Source organism: Anabrus simplex, chromosome 4 (assembly GCF_040414725.1).
Source record: "Anabrus simplex isolate iqAnaSimp1 chromosome 4, ASM4041472v1, whole genome shotgun sequence".
NCBI lineage: Eukaryota > Metazoa > Arthropoda > Insecta > Orthoptera > Tettigoniidae > Anabrus > Anabrus simplex.
The window spans coordinates 104,785,012-104,812,234 of NC_090268.1; the positions used below are offsets into that span (position 1 = coordinate 104,785,012).

General features: G+C 38.7%; 1 protein-coding gene across 2 annotated transcripts in view; it reads left to right on the forward strand.

Moving 5' to 3' along the window:
* The window catches only part of LOC136871664 (CREB-regulated transcription coactivator 1), a 473,088-nt gene that overhangs the window by 239,278 nt on the left and 206,587 nt on the right, over positions 1-27,223 (forward strand). For both annotated transcript variants that reach the window (XM_067145158.2, XM_067145157.2), the window contains one exon: positions 15,302-15,355. In XM_067145158.2, coding sequence (XP_067001259.2) covers positions 15,302-15,355 — 54 coding nt within the window. The remainder of the gene's footprint in view (positions 1-15,301; positions 15,356-27,223) is intronic.

Consider the following 27,223-nt stretch of genomic DNA (forward strand, 5'->3'; position numbering starts at 1 on the left):
TTTTTATGTCCTCCCCCCCCCCCACACACACACATTTTGTGAAATCTTATCAGTTGTCATAGACCGGGTGAGTTGGTCGTGCGGTTAGGGGGCGTGCAGCTGTGAGCTTGCATCCGGGAGATAGTGGGTTCGAACCCCACCGTTGGCAGCCCTGAAGATGGTTTTCCGTGGTTTCCCATTTTCACACGGCAGGCAAATGCTGGCGCTGTACCTTAATTAAGGCTACGGCTGCTTCCTTCCTATTCCTAGGCCTTTCCTATCCCATTGTTGCCATAAGACCTATCGGTATTGGTGCAACGTAAAACAAATAGCAAAAAAAAAAAAATATGTTGTCGTAACGAAATGAAATTATAAGTGACAACAACAATATAAACTCCAAGTTTGAAACTACTGGTATTTTCTGTATTGGATACTCTGGTATAAGGAATGTAGTTAGTGTGTTTTTATTTGTGCTTGTAATGAACAATTTATTTATGTTTTGCAGTGACACACAACACATTTCAATTGCAGCAATGGTTGTCAAATATAAATCAATTTAATGCATAGACAACTTTGATATGAGTATGACATGGAATGTAGTAAAGTTTGACGTATTAAGAAACGCCTTTAAAAATAAAAGGACGTGCATTTATATATGCAACGTGTAGCACTGGTTCTGTCCGACAGCTAAGTAGACGGGCAGGCGCGGGGAGAAGGGAAACGTGCAGTGGTGAGCCAGAAGGGGGACCGAGGGAAGGGGGTGCAGAGGTGTGGCATAAGGCAGACAGTGTGCCGGTTAAGCATTGGCCATAAGGTATTATCGCTGTTCGCGCGGAACTTGAAATGTTGCAAATTTTAGGCCCCTTAGTTAAAGCCCTAATGAATGTCGGCACCCAAAATTGTCGCCGACATCTTTTTTACATGTACCTCAATGTGTTTTCCAAGTTTCATCGCGATCGGCGACTTAACCATTGCTAATGTTCCCTTGTAAGTTAAATATTTTATGTTCCCATATGGGAATCAACAACTATATCATAAGTGGTATGTTCCGAGCTGTCCGGAGAGATGGCGTGGGATGACATTAGTAGACAAATAAGTTTGAGTGGTGTCTTTGGAAGTAGGAACGATCACAATATGAAGATAAAGTTGGAATTCAAGAGGAAAATTTGGGGCAAATATTTATAGGCAGGGGAGTTAGGGATTGGAATAACTTACCCAGGGAGATGTTCAGTAAATTTCCAATTTCTTTGAAATCGTTTAAGAAAAGGCTGGGAAACAACAGATAGGGAATGTGCCACCTGGGCGACTGCCCTACATGCAGATCAGCATTGATTGATTGATTGATTGATTGATCGATCGATCGATCGATCGATCGATCAAGGTGACCACTATTCTCTTTCTAGCAAAGATAGATTTAAAAATTGAAAAGTCAGGACGGGTCTCATAGTCATGATTAAGGCTCAGAAGTTTATGCCCTAAAGAACTAAGAAATAGGCATCCAAATATGCTCTTAATAACTGAAAATATGCCAATAAATATGCTCTCTTAAAATGAAAAAATGGCAGTAGACAAGTCAGGTTAGTATTGATAGTAATAAACTTACATTTATTCCTTGGGGGTTGAAGAAGAAATGGTCCTGCTATCAATGATGAGTGATGAATTGCAGTTCACAACCAACACTTTGCACAAATTTTCAATTGAAAAACATCGTTTTTGTCTTGAAAAACACTTTTGTAATGTGAAAAAATTTCCATATCACAAGATGTTATTGGGGCATATTTAAATGATGATAACTGCTCCACAGAAAGAGGCAAGTTTCTTGGTGTGACAGGCGGTTTTCATTCAAGAATGTCTCGAATTACATAAAATTAGCTTCATGGTCCGTATCGCACTTTTAACAGATTCACAACTATTTCTTATTTTCCACCTTGTCGTTACATTAATTGCTTAAGGCAACTTATTGGTTAAAAGTGATACATGTTTCGTATGTTATTAACATCTTCAGCATTGATACTTTGTCAATATATGAATTTTTCATCTAAGCAGTGTTATGTGGCTGAAGATGTTAATAATATACTAATCATGTACCACATTTAACCAATAAGTTGCCTTATCGACAAGGTGGAAAATAAAAGAAATACTTAGTTGTGAATGTCTCGAATACTGCATAACCCTTTATAACCAGGATTTTTTGAAGTTACATAATTTATTTTTTCTTTTACTTTTTGTCCTATACTACCAGAAACAGAATTTAGGTTAGATATTGTTTTTTCGAAAACTGTAAGTACGAGGGTGAGTCAATAAGTAAGTCTCAAACATGTGTGTGCCTTATACCATTTGAAATTATGCGCACACATTTTGCCAGCAGATGACAGCATATGTATGCTTGTCGTAAGACACCTTGCAGGCACTCGTTCAGTCAGAGGCTGTAAGTGCACAAAGGCACATGTGTTACATGACTGTTCACAAGTAGAACAGCGTGCAGTTGTGCGTTTTTTGTGGGCCAAAGGACTGTCCACAGAAGAAGTGCATCGCGAAATGCATCCCGTCTATGGTTAAAACTGTTTCTCGCAGAAAGCTGTGCTCAATTGGATCCAGAAGTTTAACCATGGAAGGAGATGGGGAGCGTCTTGGTCGTCCTGCGGAAGTGTCAAGTGCAAACGCATAGCAGCATGTGGATCAACTCATCCATAATGACCAGCGTGTGACGATTGATTTTCATCTGCTTGTGCCTCTAAAATATCATTTGGGTGGTCATCATTTTGATACACGTTGGCTGCGACAGCAACCAAAGGACTTCTCTGCTGCTGGCTTTCAAGGACTGGTAAAGAGATGAGATAAGTGCCTGAATGTACAGAGTGCATATGTGGAAAAGTGAAATAAATGTCAGAAAGTTACTTTGATTATTTTTTCCTCAATTCAGTTTTACGACTTATTTATTGACTCACCCTCGTATTTTCTTTATGGGAGATCCTACAGCTTCCAGTGACGTTATGGTGGTTGGCAAAGAAAAAAAAAAGCATTTATAAAAACAAGATTCTCTTCCAACTCAGTGCCTGACAGGATATTTTGCACTGTTTGTATTGATGCAGCGTCATTCGAGTCCAATGAATTAACAACCTCTTTGAATACATCTATACGCTGAGCATAATACAAAGCTGCATCCACCCATGTTCCCCATCGTGTTAACACTGGCGCAGGAGGAAGTGGGATAGTGGGTGCTGTTGATCTAAACAACTTGACTCTTGAAGGAGATTTAACAAAAATTTACTTTGAACAGGCCACAAATCGATCTACCAGTGGGAAAGAATTGTGTATTGTCTCAGCAATGCGATTAAGAGCATGTGCTAAACAAGTTACATGAATTAAGTTAGGAAAAATGCCTTTCAGTGTTTGTCCTGATTTTACCATGTAAGTACCTGCATCGGTAACAAATAAAAGTAGTCGGTCGTATTTGATTCCTGATGGCCATAATAATTTCAATGAATCCGTGACACACTGTATTACAGTTACATTGTCAGTGGCCGGCAATTCACACACATTAAGAAGATATGGTATCGTCTTTTGTTCCTTATTTAAGGCACCCACAATTACATTAGCAATAAATCTGCCTTCAGAATCAGTGGTTTGATCAATAGAAAACCACACAAACTGATCTGCTAATTTAATTTGTAAATTTGACAATACGTTATTGTAACAACGTCCTACGTAAGTCGTACGCAATGTACTTGCTTCAGGCACATGTTGTAGAGTTCATTTGGCAAGAAAATGTTTGAATGTGGGGTTATTCATTTTATACGAGGGAATATCAGCAGCAAAAAATGCTTGGCACAAGTCATAAGAAAATTCACTAATCCTACTTCCTAAACACTCTTAATAGTTTTTTTTTTTTTATCAGGCTCTTTATTTGCGAGTTTACTAGTTAAATTCTCCTTATGTTTTGCTGTGTTTGTGTGTTGAACTATTTGGAATCTTTTCTCACTCCCTATAGTTTTCTCACATGCTCCACAGAACATTACCCTATTATCTGTAGATATTAAGTCACCTGAAAACTCCTTCTGTGAATTAGTTAATCTACAACTCGTTGCTCTTATTTTTGGCATTTAAAGAACTTTTTAATTGACACTTTATACACGAGACATAGTTTGGTCACAACCAGTTCTCAATACCGTTACACGACTTAATGGACAGCCAGTTGATAGCTAAGCACAAAACGTGAGGGTAGATGATGAAACAGGGGATTCACTGCATGACATCATAACTCCTCACCACCTGACAAGTTGCGTCATCATGCGCAACATTACTGCCAACATCAACCAGATGAAAAAAGCTGATTAAAAAATACTGTAAAAACCATTAAACTGATTAAAATATGCCATATAGGCGCTAAAATATTAAAATATGATGCATATATCAAAATCACGTAAATATGCGGTTCAAATGACTGAAAATTTCATAATTCGTGCACATAATGTATAAGCATACGGTACATTTTTAACCCCTAAGAAAAACCATGCAAATGCATGAACTTCTGAGCCCTAGTCATGATCATAATATCAGTAGTTGTGTAAAATTCAAAAATTGCTTATTTTTAATACTCTGCGGTAATGAATTTTCCCTTTGCATCTTATTATTGATACCTTATCTGTACGTGGTAACACTATAATGAATGAGTGTGACATTAGAAGAAAGATTTTCCTCTGACTTTCAGTTCTCTTAAAATGCTAAAGATTAGGTAATTCATAACCAGATGTAAGTTGTAATAAGTCTTTCAAGACTGAATTGAGAAATGTTGAATTTTCAACTTGGTTTACTTGTGTCATTAGTGCACACACAATTGACATGATTCAAAACAATAATGCATTGCTTCTCCCTAACTGTGATTATTCAGAATTGGAGTTTTGTACTAGATGAACCTGGTATTAGTGGTGTCCTTTCTTTGCTGTTGTAGAAATATATTTATCATTTGTACATATGCAATTTTTTCTTTCTTTTTTTGTTTTATTTATTGAGTGAATATGCATATTAACTTAGTCTTCTGCCTAGTTGCCTCTTTCTTATTATTAATTTTTAATATTAGTCATCAGATTTATATATCACTGAAATAAGTGATTTAAAACTACCACATAACACAAAAGTATGGGCATTTTGCCAACATTTGCAAAATAAGAGGTGGGTACAGCGATCACAAAACCAGCACCCACCATACAGCTGTGGTCTATCACCTTGGAATTTCCATATTTTTAGTCTATTGAAAAAGACATTGAAGGGTCGGCGCTTCTACTCAGACATTGAAGTCTTGGACAATGTTCGCAGCTGGTTCCATTCTCAGCCAAAGGAGTTCTACAAGCAAGGTATTAACCACATGGTGAAGCAGTGGGACAAGTGCTTATGTAATTTTGGAGATTACTTTTGAATAAACCTTGGTTGATTTAATTCTGTTGGTCCCTGTTTCATTTTCGTTTGACCTACCCTTATACTGTAGATGGACATGAAATCATCAGGCTGAGTGGCTCGGACGGTTGAGGCGCTGACCTTCTGACGCCAGTTTGGTAGGTTCGATTCTGGCTCGGTCCAGTGGTATTTGAAAGTACTGAAATATGTCGGTTTCGTATTGGTAGATTTACTGGTACGTAAAATAACTCCTGTTGGACTAAATTCTGGTACCTCGACTTCTCTGAAAACCATAACAGTAGTTAGTGAGACGTAAAGTCAATAACATTATTATATTAGACATGAAATCACATGTGCAGGCAGTGAATAGAAGAAAATTGTTCTTAGAGTATGTACTGATCTCCAGCCCTTATGATTATAAACAGCGTGTGCTAACCAATAAACTAGGAAAGATATGATCTGCTGATTGGCGATATACTAAGGTGATGAAAGGGCCCTTCACTTAAAATACACTTATGTTCCATTTTCTTTAATGTATTGTAATCTTTTGACATATTTTCTGTGTTCATTTGTAGTTTTCAATATGACAGGTTTTAAACAAGAATTTGCACAGTTTATTATATATGCTAATGTGTTATTCAAATACAGTGGGACCTCTAGTCTCCGGTTTCGGAGGGACCCCAGGAAAAAAAGTAGAATATGGGAAAACTGAAAACCTGGGGCAAATTAAAACCATCAACAGTTTGGCAACCGTGCGGTTAGGGGCGCGCAGCTGTGAGCTTGCATCCAGGAGATATTGGGTTCGAATCCCACTTCGGCACCCCTGCAGATGGTTACTGTGGTTTCCCATTTTCACACCAGAAAATGCTGGGGCTCTACCCTAATTAAGGCCATGGCCGCTTCCTTCCAACTCCTAGCCCTTTCCTATCCCATAATCGCCATAAGACCTATCTGTGTCGTTGCGACGTAAAGCCACTAGCAAATACAAAAATTAAAAAAAAATTAATTTGCATGCACTCACAGTTAACCCAGATCTGCCCAAAAATATTTTTTGCTTGAATTTGAAGATTAATGGTATATAACTGACCTATAGGTTGTATGATGATCCGCAATGTTAAGTATTTCAGGACCAGGTACGTTGCATGGGTCCTATAAAAAGGACAGTGGGCAAAAGGGGTATGATAATAAGAAAAATGTGTATGTCATTCTAATATTATATTATTCTTAATTCGAATTGAATACAAGCAGTCTGATTACAGAATGAATTGTTAGAGCTTGAACTGAAGGGAATACAGTAAAATGTAAGACTTCAAAGGACCTTGGTGCTTCTACACGGCATAGTGGTACTTCTCAAAACACTACACATGTAGCATTATGTTGCACTTTTTGCACCTCATGTACGCTTTTTTGTCGCATACCCTGCACCTTGTTTGCTTCCCTTGGGATTCAATCATGTGATCTACGTGGTCATATCGGGAATCAGCATTTTCTAGCGGCGATGGACGACAGAGCTTCTTTTCCGTTTCAGGTTCCAAGTCGTGTTGTCCACACGTATGCAGTTTTAGAAGACATGGCCAATTTCGGGTGGTTTTCCTCAGTAGTGTCACAGTTGGAAGTGTTATTTACAACTTCTTCAACTACTACATCGTCTTGTTTATGGTAAATCATTTCAGCGTCAGCACATAACTATGATCCAGGAAAATGATTCACGTTCAAATCGTCCTCTTTACCGGATTCCTCATCAGTAACGATGGCATCCATGGAACTAGGTGGTAACACAGTAACAGATGCCACATTGCAGTCTGGTTCTTCCTCCAGAATTGACAAAATCCCGTTCAGAGACATGCTGGAATAGAGGAGAAACAAACTATGTAATAGCACCCCTTATGCCCACTGTCCTATAAAGAGGACACTCAAATATAAATGAAAATCACACAGTCAATTATTTGCCACCAAGAATGGAGAGTTCATATAATCATTACTTGTACCTTGACCAACATATCACACCAATTGGATTACAAATATCAACAAAAGGTACTGCGTAACTTACCTTTCATTCTTCCGGGGCAGGAGCTTTTCCATGATGCCAAAGTCGTGTTGTTATAAAGCTATCAACAATGTACAGAAACGTCTTTAAAATGCTTGAAACCAAAACAAATGACAGTTTATATTTTTAGTCTGCTACCAACATAACAATTAGCACCAATTTTTGCCTGACGGCTTAAGCAGTAGTAACAGATGGTGGGCAAGTCTTCTGTCCTTAAAATAGGACAGTGGGCAGATCTGGGTTAATCTAAATTTCAGGTCCTAGGTGGAACAAGAATCTACCTAATGCATTGGACATTTCATAGCACATCAATTGCACAAAAGGAATAAATAAATAAATAAATAAATAAATGAAATATTTAGAAAAAGTGTAAATTGAGCTAACATCTGATCAGCAAGAGTAAAATAGTTCCTCACTGACACATTTAATTTACATCAGAGATGATTCAGAGAAGCTGCATTATCCTGCTGAAGGATTATAGTAATTTCCCAATTCATGTACAAAGGTGCAAAGTTCATGTGCACTGGAATCTGTGGAAGTGTGACTGAAATTTTTTCTGCTACTACTGAAGGAATTTCCTTTACTGATGTGCACCTCATCTTTTGACAGCATTCATAACGAGCAGTTACGCGTACTGGCTTGTAAAATATCAATTATAATCCTTTGTGACAAAAATGCTTGTGAAAGAACAGACCAATTTGAACATGTTAAGCACCTAACTGGAAAACCTCTTAAGTCGGAAGATATTAAGAATTTAAGCTGCCTGCAGCAGGTATGAAGATTGCAAGGGACATCCTTGTAGCGCTCTGAGTTGAGTAGTGGAGGATTGTACCACGACTGTGTACAGGGTTTCCACTTGAAGTGACGAAGCGTTATAAGCACAGCAGACTGCGATGATTTAATAAAGTTTTAAGATTATGCCACCATTATTTAAAGTAACGTACAACTTGTAGCTGAACAAGATACCAGATAGAAGTACTGTATTATAGTTACATAACTTTTGAGTATGATTAAAAAACTAAACTGGTTTTCGTTTTTGAAAGTAGTATATCCATATTGCAAGCCTTTGCAGATATTATCTCCAATAAGAATACTGCACTTGGATCATATTTACTCATAACTTTCTACTATTATTGGTATGTTATTTTAAAGATCATCAAACAAAGAAAATGGGTAACATAAGTAAAGTGTGAAAGGAGGAATAGAATGGGAGAGCAGTTTTCCTTGGCAAGTTCTTAGAAGTGATTAATCTCATGTATTGAACAGGTGGATCATAATAAAACTTTGTTATTGTAAAGTTCTTACAAGGCATCGTAGAGTATGATGAAACTAAGTAACTTATTTTTCAGTGTTATATTGTCGTGAGTTCAAGTGGAAAAGGAGTTGATGATTTGGTGAGGTTTAATACTTGTTGGAGGTATGCTAGAAGGAAGTGACCAAAAAGGAGTTACTAAATACTCAAGCCTGAATTTTCGTGGTAATAGAAGGAATCGGTGTGCGATGTTGGGACACGTGCAGAAGTAGGAAATTTACTCGGTCTTCAACAGTGAAGCCCTTCTCAGGTTAATTATATGGGAGGAGTTCTTCGTGCAAGGATGGAAAAGCAGACATTCTGCTGCTGGCTGTATTTCTATGGTTATTAATCCTTCGAGACATGGTTGTAGAAGAGTCCAGTATCTCAATGCATAATGATTAAGCACTTGTCTTCTAAGCCAAAGGTTCCAGATTAAAATTCTGGTTCACTTCATTGACATTTAAGAATGGTGAAGTGTTAAAAGACCCATGTTAGTAGATTTACTGATGTATCAAAGAACTCTTTCTTCATTCAAAGTTCTGGCACTCTGGCATATCTCTAAAACCTATAAAAGTTGGAATGACACTGGACACAGAACATTAATTACGCTACGTTAGTCTCGTGGCTGAAGATCTCAGTGCATTTGTTTTTGCTGATGATGTTGCCATTTGGGGAGAAACTGAGAGGAATGTTCAAAGGAGATTGGATCTTTGGAACACCAAGTTTAAAGAATATTCGTTAACTGTGAGCAAGTACAAAACAGTGGTAATGAAATTTAGCAGGACAATTACACCAAGTACCTCATCCTCCAGGGAGAGAAGATTGAATGTGTGAATACCTTTAAATATCTGGGAGTACAATATCAAATCATGGAAGTGCCAAGAATGAAGTGTGGAAGAGGGTACAAAAGGGATTCAGCTTCTTTCATCAAGTACAGAGCATAGTTTGGGACCAGGGAGTTCCTCAGAGGCCTAAACAGACAATGTTTGAAACTTATCTTCTGCAGCCTTTTCTGGCGGGACCTAGTGTTTACAGTGGACTATGTCTTCTGGTATAGGCTAGAGCAATTTTGTTACTTTCATTGGCTTTGACAATGAGGAAGTGACTGAGGTATGAGTGATGCTAGTAATGCCATTCCTTATGCAGCCAGTCCCTGCTATGAATGGTGAGAAAATGTTGCTCATAGGGTCGGTTGATGCATGCACTTCAGTGGGCATGGCAGACTGATATGTAATAGCAACTTCTGGCTCGGTGAGGAAAGCAACAGGAAACTACATCACTCCTCTTTTCCCTAGTACGCCTCTTCAGTGATGCCTAGGCCATCTGTGACAGCTGATGGCGGAGCTGTTGAAGATCTGACCAGCCTTAGGGTTGACGACTGAACCGACTGAACATACATACATCATGACATATTCTGCAGTCTGGAGAGTTTCGTCATGAATAAAAGAGAAGAAAGTCAACTGCAAGCTTGCAAAATGAAGTTGCTTAGATCAACTGTACAGGAAACAATGAAGGGCAGTATTAGGGATGATCAGAATCAAAGCGATCTGCAGGTCAGGCTGACCATGGAAAAAAGACTGAGTGTTGCAAGGTTGAATTGGCTAGGACACTTTAAGTGGGTGCAGCCGACTCAAATTCCAAGGCAGTGGCTGGGCTGCTCATCAACAAAGATTTTAATTTGTTTTGTTTAATTTATTTATGAGATTTTATACTGCCAGACAAAAAAAAAATAAAGAAAAAAAAAAAAAAATTGAAGCACCCAGAAGAAATGGTTGGATGTCAGTGTAACTTCGTACAGGTCACCCATTGGCAGGTATGTAAGTTATTAGAGTTGCAATTTTTCTGTGACAGAATGTCTACCAGGGTGCATTAGAGTTGTAGGGTATATAAGGGGTTTGGACAGTCAGATGTTGAGTGATCACTGTGAAGTACACCGAGATGCTGCGTACTCGTTTGAGAGAGCGTTATCAGCACCTGAAAGAGTTTGAAAGGGGCCTCATTGTGGGTCTCCATTTGGCTGGCTTTTTGAATCTTGCAATATTCAGATTTGTGAGACATTCGAATGTGACAGTGGCCCAATGTTGGACTGCATGGGAACTTGGGGGCAGGCATACTAGTCGTCAAATTTCCGGTCGACCATGTCTGTCCACCACTAGGGTGGATCGCTATATTGTGCACCAAGCACATCATAACCTCTTCACATCTGTGCCTGCCATCCGAGAACAAGTAATGGACTCTGTGCAATATTCTGCGACATCCTACACCATTGGTCTGAGACTAGCAGCAAGTGGTCTAGGAAATAACTATCCCATGCGTAGGCTGCCATTAACTCCACAACACAAACGGCTGCGTTTGGAGTGGTGCCGTGACCAGGAAGCATCGATTGCTTATGAATGGCATTGCATTGTGTTCTGCATTATTCCGAATGACCATTGTTCTGCGAGTATGGCAGCAACCTGGGGAAAGGTCCCATGTTCCAATGTTTTGGAGAGGTACATCAGTGTTATTCCTGGCGTCATGCTATAGGGAGCCATTGTGTACGACTTTAGGTCACGGCTGGTAGTGAATGAGGGAACTCTGACAACACAACGGTATGTCATGGACCCTGCATCCTCATGTGTTGCCTTTCATGTGACAGTATCGTAGTGCCATTTTTCAACAGGACAATGCTCGTCCACACATGGCAAATGTATCTATGAACTGGTTGAGGTATTCCTGTGGCCAGCAAAATCCCCAGATCTGTCCCTGGTAGAACATGTGGAACCAGCTTAGATGTCAGCTCTATCCCAGTGCCAGTATCCAGGATATCAAAGACCAGTTACGACAGCTGTAGGCCAGCTTGCCTGAAGAGAGGATACAACGGCTTTATGGCACCCTTCCCAACTGAACCATTGTATACATCCAGGCCGGAGAGTGTGCCGTGTCTTACTGATAAGTGGGCTCTTTGTAAATTTGACTTGATTTTTTAATCACTGAAATAACATCACACGCCCTCTCATTTAGTTTCTTCCTCTCTTTCTGGGTCCCCCCCCCCCTTTTTTTTTCAGACAGAGTATGTTAGGTTTGTGAAAATAGATTTCATATTGCTATAAACTTAATGATATTTTTGTTCACCTGTGTAATCTTCAGGACCATTAAAATATTGTTTAAAAAATGTAATAATTCTCCTGATTTAAAAGCAACTCACATTTGATACAATGTATGCTTCTCTCCTCTTTATGAAGTCCATTCTAGTTGGAAAATGTTGGACATATCATAGTAAACATTAGAATATAAAAATCTATGAATTATTCGATGACTTTTAACGGTGATTCATACAATTTTAAGCAAACTTCAGCTGGAATAATTACTCATCTGGTTAAGTCAGTATTACGGTTTAAAAAGAAAGGTAAAATATTAATCTATTTTGTATCTGATTATTAATAGAAGTACAGTATATTTAAATGCATTTATATGGGCAATAATTCAGAGCATCCAAAGAAAAATAAACATAAAAGAACAGCATTTAGTGACAACATGAAGTTGATCATTTTATGCTGTTCAGTAGCACCTTCATTGTGATTACCGATGTGCTAATGGGGTAGAGTTACTTTTGGGCACTGGCAATAAGAACATAGTCAGAAAATTTGAGATCATGGTTGGCCAGGTACTGTGAAGTTGATCTACAGGGTGACCGACGGGAATCTGACGTTTTTGGCATGGCTCGGTAGGAGGAGTGGGGAGCGGAATTGTCAAGCAGGACACTCGCCATGCGTTGCCGTTTCAGTAGCTATGGAGCCGTAGTCGATTGAACATCGTATGTTTGCAGAATGGCGGGTCTGTTATTACAGTGCAGTGACTTTTTCGTGTGCGTTTCAACCATGGGCGTCGTAGTGCCGTTCCCAGCCGCAACACGATTCTCAGTTGGGTTAATAATGTACGGACAACAGAATCTATTGTTAAAAGACGCCACCAGGTCCGACTAAGACAGCAAGAACACCAGAAAACATCGAGCATATGAGAGCTGTGGTGACGCCATTCTGCACAAATGCGTCGTACGCAAACATACGATGTTCAACCGACCACTGCTCCCTAGCTACTGAAACGGCAAGGCATGGCGAGTGTCCTGCTAGACAATTCCGCTCTCCACTCCTCCTACCGAGAGAGTACTAGCCATGCCAAAAACGTCAGATTCCCTTCGGTCACCCTGTACTACTGGCTCTGAAGTCAGCCATATTGTTCTTATATTTTTGATAAGTTCTTGGCTCTCTACACCAACAAATGAAAGTATTTCCTATGGCTGTTTACTGAGAACAGCACAATTAGAAAGCTAAAAAATGATGAATATTGAATTTTCATGACTGCATTATAATTGAAATCGACTTTCAACCAATAGATAGTGTATTATGTACATAGCACGTGTTGGAGAGATCTTAAGTACAAAACAAAAATGGCCAACCGGACATCAGTGGGATCCGAACCCACAACCTCCCAATTTTGAGTCTTTTGCTCTACCAATTGAGGTTTCTGTTTTTTTTTTTTTTACTTTACGTCGCACCGACACAGATAGTTCTTGTGGCGACGACTGGGTAGGAAAGGCCTAGGAATGAGAAGGAGGCGGCTGTGGCCTTAATTAAAGTACAGCCCCAGCATTTGCCTGGTGTGAAGATGGGAAACCACAGAAAACCATCTTCAGGGCTGCTGGCAATGGGGTTCGAACCCACTATCTCCCAGATGAAAGCTCATAGCTGCACGCCCCTAACCGCACGGCCAACTCACCCGATTTGAGCTATGGTGGCCTAGGTCATATTAGTTCTGTTGGAAACGTTCTAAGGTACAGGTCTGGCACTACTGCCATCACACTGTAGAGTGCGTGCAAGTCACCCGTTGTGAGCCAAGTCGATGAATATTGAATTTTCATGACCACATTATAATCAAAATCGACTTTCAACCTCCCGATTTCGCGTCTGTTGCTCTACCAATTGGGCTACAGTATATGACCTAGGTCACCATAGCTCAATTGGTAGCGCAATCGGTAGGTTGTGGGTTCGGATCTCACTGGTGTCCGATTGGCCATTTTTGTTCTCTACTTAACATCTCTTCAATACGTACGTACGTAATACATGTCCTAATTGGTTGAAAAGTCGATTTTTAATATAAAAGTATATTTTCTAGACCACATTTTCCATATCCACATCTAAACATTCTAATCCATGGCAAAATATATTATTTACAATGTGTTCTGGATGGCCTATTTGAATACTTTTATTTTGATTCAATATTGTGAAATCAAATGGAATTTTACAGTACTACCTAAAATAAGAATTGTTATAGCAGCAGAAAACAAGCTAGCTTTATGGAGATAAGATTCTGCTGAGCTGAAGACAGTTTCACTTGACTTGTGCTTTATCATGGGATTCTTTGATGAGATCTATAATTTTTACTCACTTCCTCTTTGGTGAAATATTGCACTCAGATGGGATGCAACTTCTTACCTCCGTGAGGTTATCTGTGCAAGCTGATTCAACACTATTGATGACGACTCCAACATATCCCTCACTGTTTACTTCGCTTTTGTCTGATGACATGCTGTTTGAGCTCTTGAATCGGGTGAATGCAAACTAACACTATTGATGACGACTCCAACATATACCTCACTGTTTATACTTTGCTTTTGTCTGATGACATGCTGTTTGAGCTCTTGAATCGGGTGAATGCAAACTTGCCACCACAACCCATTGCATTATAACATAGGTTACAGTGTATGTAATGTAAGAATTGAATTAGCTCTTCCAAGACAAAATTAAATGGAACATTCACTTTTGAGATTGGTAACTGGAATTATTCACCTGGTTATTTACTACATTTCCAAGAGAATTTAAAGTGGTTTTATTATGCTTTTCACACTGAATATTGTGTAACTCATTTATTTTTGGTAGAAATTGGGATCTAAAAACAATACAAATCTCTTCACTACCCATTTAAAAAGGCCCATGTCTCAACAACACGGTATTGAAAGTTAACTGATGTGGTGATGAATATGCACACATTGATTTGAATGACCATAGAAACATAACTGTTTGTTATTGGAACTGTCGCTCCCTCACATCAAAATTTAAAACAAAAAAATTTTAATTTATTTCTCAGAGTCTGAATGTAAAACATTCAACTGTTCGGGCAGTAGCTACTATGAATGAATTTTGTGTAATAGGATGGGGGGACAGATTTTTTTTCCTCTGGGAACTTGTGTGTGAGGTGCCAGTTTTCAGTTGTCTGGTGTTGATAGTATACTAATTTATATTTTTTAAATGTTAAAGGTAGTCTCATGATGTCAGAGTTGCAATTCTAAGGGAATCCTTACACAGAATACCTGACATCAAAGAGAGTAATTTTACTGTTCTCATCTGGGGAATTGTTGAGAAGTTATTGCTTCAAGAGTAGAAGAAAAATTCCTTCGGTCCTTAAAATGTGGAAAAACGACCCTTATATAAATCTGATGCCTATTATTAATTATTTTCTTTCTTTTATGCATGGGCACAATTTTCAGTTTGTAGTGAGTAGTGGTTTTTTGTTAAGTATTTTGTTTTGTTTTTCCACATGTGTTACAGAACCATCTTTCAGTGCCATCTCATGTGAATTCAAGGTACCTTCATAAATGCAAGGTCAGTATGTGCATGGTCTGCTGTCAGGTTTGTTCTTTTAATGGATAATTAACTGTAAAATTGTGTAAAGAAAATGTATAGGTGCCTCTCACTACGTTTACCTGATTAATTCAGCAGTGAACTGGAATCTTCCTCTACTTCAGCATTTTCTAGTTATGATTTACATATTCTAGTTTTTAATAGACTTGAGATGGGATTGTATGCCTAAACACCAGAAGGTTTATGGTGATTCATACTATTCGTGAAGTTAAGAAAGCTCAAGAGATTTACATTTCAGAAAATATAATTAAGAAATAATGGAATAATCAGGGATGTTTGGCAACAACTGTTCCTTGAACCGTATAGTGAACCTATCGCTCGCTATCTATTTCTTTGTGATAGTCTTTAATAGATTTTAAAACTTGTGCACGCTGTATGAAACCACTTTCAGAATGGGCATCTACTATTATAATACAGGCATCCTTACAAACCGGTATTTTTAATCCCTATTTCTCATCATCCAATTATCACATTTTCTCCCCGGAGAGGGTAACGTTCATCTAAGTTTCATCCAGAAGTAGAATATTTTTCCTGCCTTCCTTGTGTCCCATATTGTACATAAAACATACTCCTTCTATTTATGATATCTGACCATTCCATACGAAACCTCCTACAATCTTTTCTCTTGTATTGAAAGCCTATATTGTTTCACAATATTCCATTAAGTCCACCGGTGAATATAGAGACCTAACTTTTCAGTTAAACACAGAATAGTACCGGTACCTTCGTAGTACATATTCAGCACAAGCCTTTTGTAACGCATCATGATCAAAGCTGTCAGTTGGCATTTAGCTTTCAGAAGTTAGTTTCTTGGCAGGACTGTTAAGTGTTCCTTTAGACTTTTTTCCCCTTTAAAATTCTACCAATTATAGCTTTCAATAATCCTGTAGCTTACATGAATCGATCCCAAACTATCAACAGATATCAACGATCTGCCATGTCTTGCATCCTCAAACTCATTTTCAAAATACTCATGTATGTGACAGACTAACTTCTTCGTATCCGAACGCTTTACTTTATCCGTCCCTCCAAGCAAACACACATGTAAAATAAGACAAATCACCAATGGTGCCATTAATGTATCTATCTCTAACTTAAATGCCGGGCTGAGTGGTTCATACGGTTGAGGCGCTGGCCCTCTGACCCCAATTTGGCAGGTTCAGTCGTGGCTCAGTCTGGTGGTATTTGAAGGTGAATAAATATATGAGCCTCATGTCAGTAGATTTACGGCCATGTAAAAGAACTCCCCGGGATAAAATTCCAGCACTTCAGCATCTTCGAAAACCATCAAAAACAGTTAGTGGGACGTAAAAACAAAAATATTATTATTGGGTCGATGCATAAGTTCGTGCGGTACTCTTTTGGGTTGGCAGCAATGCGGCATGAAGGGATTCCATTTTTTTAACTGAGTTTGGAGTTTGTGTGTTGTTAAACACAGGTTTTGTTGATTGTGAACATATTATTTGTGTATATTTTCAGACAAACGGATATGGAATGTCAAGTTGAGAAAAGTGAGCATTTCCAATACATTTTACTTTTTGAGTTTAACCGAGGATCCAATGCAGCAGGAGCTGCGAGAACAATTTGTGGAGTGTACAGGAATGAAGCAATTGCTGAAAGAACAGCATAAAAATGGTTTTCCTGCTTTTGAGCAGGGCGATTTGACTTGTCTGATGATCCACGTTCTGGAAGACCTTCAGATTTTGACGAAAGTTGCTTGAATGAGTTGCTTCATGAGAATCCTAGTCAAACAACGTGGGAAATGGCGCAAGTTTTTGAATGTGATCAGTTAACTGTTGTACACTATTTGCATTCGATGGGTAATGTACAGAAATTGGGTATATGGGTACTACATGCACTAAGTGACAGTAACAAAAATCAGTGAGTAAACATCTGTTCATCATTGCTTGCCCAGCACCGGTTGGGTTGTGAGAGGTACGAAGCATTCCTTTCGAACATTGTCACTGCTGACGAGAAATGGTGCCTGTTTGTCAACATGGAGAAGAGGAAAGAGTGGCTCAGCCCATCAAAAAATGCAACTCCCTGTGCCAAGGATAGTGCCCATCCACAGAAAATCATGTTGTGTGTTTGGTGGAATTAACTTCACCCTGAACTTCTTCCGAAAAACTTAACGATTACCTCTGCTATGTATGGTGACTAGCTATGATGGCTTGCTGTTGCTATTGACAACACAAGACAAAGACAACAACTAGTCTTACTGCTCCATGATAACGCTCGTTTGCGTACAGCACAATTGACCAAAAGTGTGATTGCTGAACTTGGCTGGGAACCTCTTTCTCATCCTTCATATAGCCCTGACCTTGCCCTGTTAGATTTCCATCTTTTCCGCTCTCTTTCTAACCACTTTCAGGGGAGGGTGTTTCCTGACGAAGCTTCTCTTGACCAATGCTAACAAATATCTTTCAGTCAAAACCAATACACACTGGGCGACTTGGCCATGCGGTTATAGAGGCGCGCGACTGTGAGCTTGCATCCGTGAGATAGTGGGTTCGAATCCCACTGTCGGCAGCCCTGAAGATGGTTTTCCATGGTTTCCCATTTTCACATTAGGCTGTATCTTAATTAAGGCCACGGCCACTTCCTTCCAAATTCTAGGCCTTTCCTATCCCATCGTCTCCATAAGACCTATCTGTGTCGGTGCGACATGAAGCCACTAGCAAAAAAGTTCTACAGGTGAGGCATTCAACTGCTACCTGAACGTTGGCAGGTTATAGAGAGTGGAGGTGAATACATCACTGAGTGATTGTGGGTTACAGTGCGTGACAGTGGCAATAAAATAAAATAATATAAAATATAAGAACCGCACAAACTTATGCATCTACCCAATATTATCTGTCTCCAACTAAACCTACACTAGGTTGTACGTTTGATTTTCCGGCTTCTGTTGTGTACTCCAGTGTATAACAGTACTTCCAACAGCAACAACAATGACAACAAGATTACTGTCACACACACGCAATACCTGACAGAGACAAACTGCTCGTTGAGTGTGGTGAAACTGTGGTCAGTTTTCCTGTCTACAAGGCGCATAAACTTATTTGCCGTCCTGCTGTGTGTTTGGAGACCGTTCTTTCCTCCTTGCTCTCCTATGAGCCATAAATACATAACATGCTTGCTTGGTGGAAGGATCCTCTTAACTCGCCAAACAAAGTATATGAGCAGAGTGTCTAAAGTAACATTAAAGAAAACATTGATTATGGTAATGTTGTTTATTATGATCATTATTATTATTATTAGCGTATGGTACAGTACATAAAATAACATACATAAACAGTAAGCACTAATATACATTATATGTCGGTGTGACGTAAAACCACTAGAAAACAAAACAAAAAACATAAGTACCAAATATACACATTATAACAGCTGAAACAATCGTGCAAGCAGAAAGGTGTTCAAGATTTACATCCAAATTTCTAGGCACTGTATGGCCTCAGTAGAAACCATCAGGAAGTCCTTTGATGAGTAAACAAATGCCCTGTCTACACATTCAGTGACAATATGGTTGATAGTATGCTTAACTGCACCAGAGTCACAGGTTGGCGAGGATCACATACCCCACTTAAACTTCATTGATCTTCATTTTCCATGGTTGGTATGGACTCTGTTGAGAGTTACACATGTCTTGCGATGCAAATCAAAGCCAGCTGAAAGATTCTTCAAATTGGACAATGTCTGCCATTGCATCGGAGCTACACTGTTCCACTCTTGTTGCCAATCATATTTTGTAATATAATTCCTCCTAACAAGTTCCTGTGCTGTTTGAATAGGAGGAGATCTTCATTTGAGGCATCTGAATCTGATGTTAACATCTTTATGGAATAATAATAATAATAATAATAATAATAATAATAATAATAATAATAATAATTTTGTTTGGCTATTTCTAGCCGGGTGCAGCCCTTGTAAGGCAGACCCTCCGATGAGGGTGGGCGGCATCTGCCGTGTGTAGGTAACTGCATGTTATTGTGGTGGAGGATAGTGTTATGTGTGGTGTGAGAGTTGCAGGGATGTTGGGGACAGCACAAACACCCAGCTCCCAAGCCATTGGATTTAACCAATGAAGGATAAAATCCCCGACCCGGCCGGGAATCAAACCCGGGACCCTCTGGACCCAAGGCCAGCACGCTAACCATTTAGCCATGGAGTTGGACATCTTCATGGAGTGAGAGATCAGGATTGGCCAATATCTTGTTGTATTCTCTAACCAGGTTATTCAGTCTTCTAATTCTAGGTGGTTCCGTGTGGCTTAAGCACAGGCAACCAGAAAAGAGGAGTTTACTGTGTCATTAATAACGCGCATTGTTTCATTCAGTACTGTGTCCACCTTATTAACTTGAAAGCTGTTTACCCAAACTGAAGAACAGTACTCGGTTGTGGAAAGCACCAGCGCTATAGCTGAAGTATAATAACAATATAAATGGTCCGTTATTGGACATTATAAATTTTCCAGCAAACTCATTCCTGGTTGCCAGAGTTTTGCCCCAGTGTGTTAAGTCAGGCTCTTCAGTTGGTAAATAGCACACCCACCAAGACGCAAGGCTAGTGCATACAGTGGAGGCCACTGCGTAGGCTATTTGGAGCCACCGGCAGTTCCAATGCACTATGAGAGACTTTGTCTCATTACCAATAATTGATGCCTGCTTGACCATCAGATGATATAGATGTTGATTCCCATAGGGAACCTGTAATATTTTTCTCAAATGAGTACATTTATAATACCAATATAAATGGTCCGTTATTGGACATTATAAATTTTCCAGCTAACTCATTCCTGGTTGCCAGCGTTTCGCCCCAGTGTGCTAAGTCGGGCTCATCAGTTGGTAAATAGCACACCCACCAAGATGAATGGCTAGTGCTCATAGTGCATTGGCACTGCCGGTGTCTCCAAATAGCCTACGCAGTGGCATACATGCATACATACATACATACATACATACATACATACATACATACATACATACATACATGGGAATCAACATCTATATCATAGCTGAAGTATGAAAAGTAGAAGCAGAAGCTCACCATGTGGAGCCAGCAACTTTGTGGATGACATTGTTGCATGTCCTTAATTTGACTGCTAGGTTGGCGAGATGTTCCCTGTACAATAGAGTTCGGTTGAGAGTAACTCCAAGGTATTTGTGGTGGGTATTGTGAGGGAGAAGATTTCCATTAAGTGACACTTTCAAGGCGATGTCCGCTTGCTGGTTATTTAAATGGGCTCTGTTTCAAGCACCACGTTTTGAAGTATTTGCACGGAACATCTAGGCCTGCATTTACAGTTTTCTCTATCACATTAGCATCCACATGCTGAGTAACTATTGCCAGATCATCGGCATAAGCAAATTGACCAGAGTACTTGACAGGTATGTCTGCAATATGCAGGTTAAACAGTAATGGAGAAAGAACAAATCCTTGAGGTAGACCATTGTTAAGTACCTTTATTTTGCTGCAATTTGTATGCATGACTACCTGCATAATTATATTTCAGAGAGTATTGTTAATTAGACGTGACAATTGATTACACTTTGTCAGTTTAAAGAACTTGTACACAGTACCTTCTTTCCACACCATATCGTAGGCAGCTGTTCGATCAATAAACACTGCTCCACTCTTCAATCGTTTTTCGAAACCTGTCCAATATGTGTTGTCAAAGCAAGCACTTGATCTTCACAACTACGTTGAGGTCTAAAACCAGCCGGTTCGATAGGAATGATTTTAAAAATTAGGGGGCTTATTCTATTGTAGATAACCTGTTCCAAGAGCTTAAAACAGACACTCATTAAGGTAATTGGTCTATAGCTTTTGACAGAGTCTGCAGGTTTACCAGGTTTTAAGATGGCTAGAATCTTAGTTCGCTTAAACTCTGAAGGGAGTTTACTTGTTTGGAGTAGGTTTGAGAAAAACTGCACTAGCCAGTTCCTTACATTTTTTTTTTTTTTTTTCTGCAGTGCTTCAAACATTCTGGGTGTATACCATCAACACCTTGGGGCTTTTCCATTTTTCAATTCGTTTAGGGCAAGCAAAAGCTCTTGATCACTAAAAGAGCAGAAATATTGGAAGTAGTGTATTGCTTTCTCAAATATAACAGGTTGATCTTTTATAAACCTTTTGTGATATTTGTCGGGATTTGATTTGGACAGACTGGCTATGTAGCTGGCAATATGATTGGTTGAAACCTCTGGTTTCAGCTGGCGACTAAAATGTATTCTTTCTAGCTTCTTTAGAAGGCTCCAAGCTTTTCTACACAAGTGTCTGAAGTCCAATGTATCCATAGTTTCTTTCCATCTGTTTCACCTAGCTTCATCTAGTTAATGAAGAAGCTCGTCAGCTACATCTTTTTCATAATTCCTCTGGAAATCCTCCTAAAGTACTTCACAAGCTTCATCCTAGCCTGGAATAAATTCCCTTCTCACTCCACGGGGAAATATTTTTAGCACATGCTAGAACAGCTTTACTTCAGGTGAAAACCATCGTATGGTACTCTCAAAATCAGCTGAGTAGCTCTTCCAGTTAGCTTTACTAAAGTTCCAAGGAGGGAGTGGTGAAGATCTTACATGTTCCTGTTTCCAGAAGGACGGGTCGATGTTGACTATGTGGAAAGTTCTTAAGAAGCTGGATCCCTGATATTTATTTGAAACAAATCACAAGTTCCATCTTCCTGACTTGAATGTATGTTTGTCTTTTGGATTGAAGATAAGTTGCATGTTACAAAGTTTTTCTCCACACTGGTCCCTATTCCTATCACCTCATAGAGTATTGAAATCACCCACATAGGTGGATGGGTGAGAGATTATTTGAAGAACACTGTCAGGCCACTGAATTCCTCCAGGTTTATAAATGTTTGATTGACACATCATTAACTTTTGTTGTGATGTTGAAAATGCCTGCATCAGAATTAGCTGACATTAAATAAGAGCAGGTGATGGAATTTTGAACAAAGTTTGCAGTTCCATAAGATTGGTGATAAGTAACTCCCAGTAACTTGTATCCAAGGATGTTTCCTCTCGAACAAAGCTGAGATTTGCGGCACGAGTTTCCTGAATGCAGATCCCATCAACATTATTTTCCAATGCCAGCTTGAAAAGGTAGTCTCTTTTAGATCTACTGATTCCTTCGATGTAAATTTGAAGGATTCTCTGGATAGTTCCCAATGGCTTGACAGATTAGCTCTGAAGGGCTGATATTCAGGGTCGACTTGTGTTCAGGTAATCTGTAATATCTGAAGCCATCTCTCTTCAGTTTTGACTTGGTAAATTTATAACTTATAGTGTTCTGTCACCAAATGTTTTCCCATATGTTTTCTTCTTCAGGTAGTTTATAAATTAATTTGTTCAAAATTAGTTTCGGCAGATTGAAGATCTAACAGTTATAAATTGTGTTCAGGTAAACATAGAATTGTGATTGATTAGATTTTCATTTATGAATTTTTGTTTTCTTTTTGATACTGAAATTTTCATTCATGGATTACACTGTTAGAAAGTTACAGGGTTAGAAGAAAGGAGAAGAAAAGTCCATGCACAGAATAAAAGAAAAAAACCTTCCAAAATTTTTGAAACTTTTCTGGCTTGTAGGTCAGTAGTTCAGGAGAATTTGTGAATTGCCAAATTGTCCCTTGGCGAGAAAAGTGATTCGGTCAATATGCAGCAATTTTACAACAGAGCAGAAATAAGATTTAGAATAATAATAATAATAATAATAATAATAATAATAATAATAATAATAATAATAATAATAATAATAATAATAATAATAATAATAATTTGTCGACTTTGAACAGTAAGCTTTCGTTATTAATGCAAATTAATACCAAACATGGCAAAATTTTGAAACTTTACAGACAAGTTAAAATCATGTCAGACATGAAATTGTTTTGACTTATGTTGTTTTTCCCAAAAATTATGTCATTGATCAGTGGATGAAAATTTAAAATATTTCAATTTACAAGTGGATTTATTTGATTTTTATTTATTTTTAATTCACTGGAATGGTACAGTATGGTACATTGAAGTTGTGCTGTGCCAGTGACCCTTCACAAAACAATAAATTGTTCGTTATCATAATTTTTCAGTATAGAAAAATTATCAACATTAAAAAAAAAATTAATAACAAAAGCTTACTGTTCGAAGTTGACAAATTATTATTATTATTATTATTATTATTATTATTATTATTATTTATTTGCTGCAGCCATCAAGGACCACGTTTAGTCTTGTTGCATTTGACACTTAACTTGGCCTTCTCCAAATCTAATAGTTTCGGCCATAGACAAAATCAATCAGGATCTAACATCGTTTTCTTCTTGGTCTTTGAGATGTGGGCTTAGGTTAAACCCAGCAAAAACGCAAGCCATCATCCTTGGATACCCAAAACTACTCACGAAGGTCAATCGACCAGAGATTCCATCTATAAGGTTGTGTAATACTAACATACCATTCATGTCATCAGTAAAAGTCCTAGGCATTACTTTCGATGATGACATGTCATGGAAAACGCATATCACGAACATCACCCAGAAAATATTCTCTGCATTGCAGATGCTGCGCGGGTATAAATACTTATTTCCTGAAAAACTAAAAAAAATGCTGGTAGAAAGTCTGGTTTTCCCTCATTTCGACTATTGTGACGCGATTTATAGAGGCGCTCGAGGCAAGTTATTGAGTAGATTACAACGTGGTCAAAATGCTTGTGTGAGATACGTCTGTAACCTACGGTACTATGACCACGTAACTCCTTCATATAACCATCTATCATGGCCCCGACTAGAAATCCGTCGCACTGTGCATTCCCTATGCCATCTCCATAAAATCCTTCATTCTTCACAACCATTTTACCTTACTTCATATTTCAAATACTTATCCTCTTATCACAGTCTTAACACCAGATCCACTAATAATTCCATCCTTGCTTTACCTACCCATAGAACTGCCATCTATGATAAATCATTCACAGTAATTGCCTGCCGTGAGTGGAACCTCCTTCCCGAAAATATCAGGGGGTTAAGCGCTATTCGCACATTCAAGGAAGCACTTTGGAGACATTTTATGCACCAGTAAGGATCATCTGTAAACTTGATGCTGCTACTTACAACCATTCTATTTTTATGGATGTCCTGGTAGAGAGTCTAAAATTCTTATCCAATTTGTCTTCAAAATCAAATTTTATGTACTGCCTTTTTTTTTTTTTTTTTTTTTTTTACATGTAGGATATTAGTTTTAAGAATTTATCCCTTTTTATATCTGATTTATTTAATCTTAATTTAATCTTAATTTATTAATTTAATCTCAGTTCATTTCATCTTAATGTAATCTCACCATTCTTGTATTATTATTAATTTAATTTGTATTAGATCTAGTTATTGTAAGTAATACAATGCAATATATGTATATTTGAGCTCCTGGTTAGATGGAAGAGAAGGCCTGAAGGCCTTAATCTTGCCAGGTAAAATAAAACATTACTAAACTAAACTAAACTTATTTAGAGCCCAAATTTCCCTTATTCTTTGTGAGTGGGCCTGCTTACACTCCTCTGTCCAAGGGGCACCATGTCTTCTCCTCAGTTGCTCGTCTCGGTTTAGCCCGTTCGTCAATATTTTCTTGCGGAAGCGATCTCTGTTAAGGGCGTCTTCAGCTGAGATATGTAGCATTTGCAGGTCTTCTTTGGTATTCCTAAACCAGGGAATTGTGATTTTGGGGTATGAATAAAATAAAAGTGAAAGATCTCTTTAGTTACCTTTCCATCCATTCTTTTCAGAGGACCGTAAAATCATGCCCCCCCTTTTTTTTTTTCGGCATGTGTTGGTAATTTTCTCTATTTTGCTGTAGACTTCCTCGATGGATCTCTTTTTATGGATTCCATTCTTGTACTTTGATCCCAAGATTCCTCTCACAATTTTGCACTCTTTTTTCTCCAGTTCTTCAAGGAGTCCTTTGTTGGCATTTAGAGATAGGGTTTCAGCTGCATATAGAACTACTGGCTTCAGAACTGTTTCATAGCGACGTATCTTGGTGTTTTGGGAAAGGTATTTTTTGTCGTAGATTGTGCAGGATGTTAGGTAGGCTATTTCCAGTTTGCGTACTCGTTTCTGAAGTGCTTCTTTGTCCAGTCCATTTTTCATGATTATCTCACCCAGGTATTTGAATTTGTCTACTTGGGTGATGTCCCCGTATTTTGTATGGAGTTTTGGTGGAGCCTCTTTGATGTTAGTCACTACTTCAGTTTTCTCAAATGATATCTGCAGACCAGTTTGTTCGGCAATTTCCTTTAACATTTCAACTTGAGCTCTAGCAGTTCCTATGTCATTTGAGAGATCGGTAATATAATCGGCAAATGCTAAGCAGTCTGTTGCGATCCCCTTGGATTTGGTTCCTATTCTTAGTGGACTGTAGTTGGTTTCCTGTAATCTCACCCGCCAGGTTCTGATGATCTTTTCAAGAACGCAGTTGAAGACTATCGGGGATAGCCCATCACCTTGTCGGACTCCTGTTTTGATGTCAAAGGAATGCGAGAGACATCCGTGGAACTTCATCTTGGATTTTGTATCAGTCAGGGTGGCATTAATTAATGCCAACAGTTTCAAATCAAAACCAAATTCATTTAAGACGTTTAGCAGGACTTCCCGTTCAATGTAGTTGTATCCTTTCTTGAAGTCCACAGAGACAGACACATACTGCTTGGACCTTAGTGTACAATATCTGATGATCGTTTTGAGATTTTAGATCTGTTCAGCTGTTGAGCAACTTTTTCTGAACCCTCCTTGGTATTCACCTATTTGATGTTCGACTTGCCATTCTGGAGCCTTTGGAAGTACAAGTGATAGAATGTTGTAAGGCAGGGGTAGCAAAGATATTCCTCTGTAGTTGTTCATGCTGCTCTTTTTGTATAATGGATGGATCAAAGCTATTTTCCAGTCTTTGGGTAGGGTCTCCTTGCCCTAAATTTCTTCTATTTAATTTTGCAAGATATCAAGTGATTCCTCTGGGGTATATTTCCATAGTTCTGCTACCACTGAACCTTCTCCCGGTACTTTGTTGTTTTTGGAACGGGCAATGTGGCACTTGATTTCATCTCTGTCGGGTGGTCTGGAATCTGGGTACCTGAGTAAGGGCTCCTTGGTCTCAATGGGGCTTTGCGGTTTAGAGCAATTAAGTAAATTCTTGAAGTAGTCTGCCAGAATGCTACAATTTTCTTCATTTGACGTCGCCAGTGTGCTGTCCTTTCACTCAAAGCATAGAGATGGTGGTTTATAGCAAGTGAGTTTGCTTTCGAAGGCTCTGTAGAACTCTCTGCTTTCATTCTTCCTGAAGTTTTGGTCTATTTTTTTTCAATGAGAAATTTTTCGTATTTACGTTTCTCAGTTCTGAACATCCTAGCTGCTTGGGTATGTTGAATTTTGTAGGTTTCCCAATCACTTTCTGATTTCGTAGACTGGTACTGTTTCCACGCATTGAGTCTTTCTTTGAGGATTGATTTGCAGGTATCATTCCATCAGGCATGCTTTTTGCTTCTCATGATTTTTGCAACGTCTTTGGTGGCCTCAACAAGGTTACTTTTGGTGTTATAAAAGTCGGTCATTTGGTCTAGCCTTCTCCTGGAACTCCTCGACCCTTTGCTGAAGTGTATTGTTTTCGAAGCATGTGATCTGTTTGGTTGTCTTCCTTGCATTTGCAGGAATTGGTTTGAATTTGATCAGAGACATATAGTGATCTGAGGCCACATTGATGTCTTTCATTATTACATTCATAATCTCAGGGCTGTTTCTCCTGGAGATTGCAACATGATCTACTTGGAACTCTCCGAAAGTTTGGA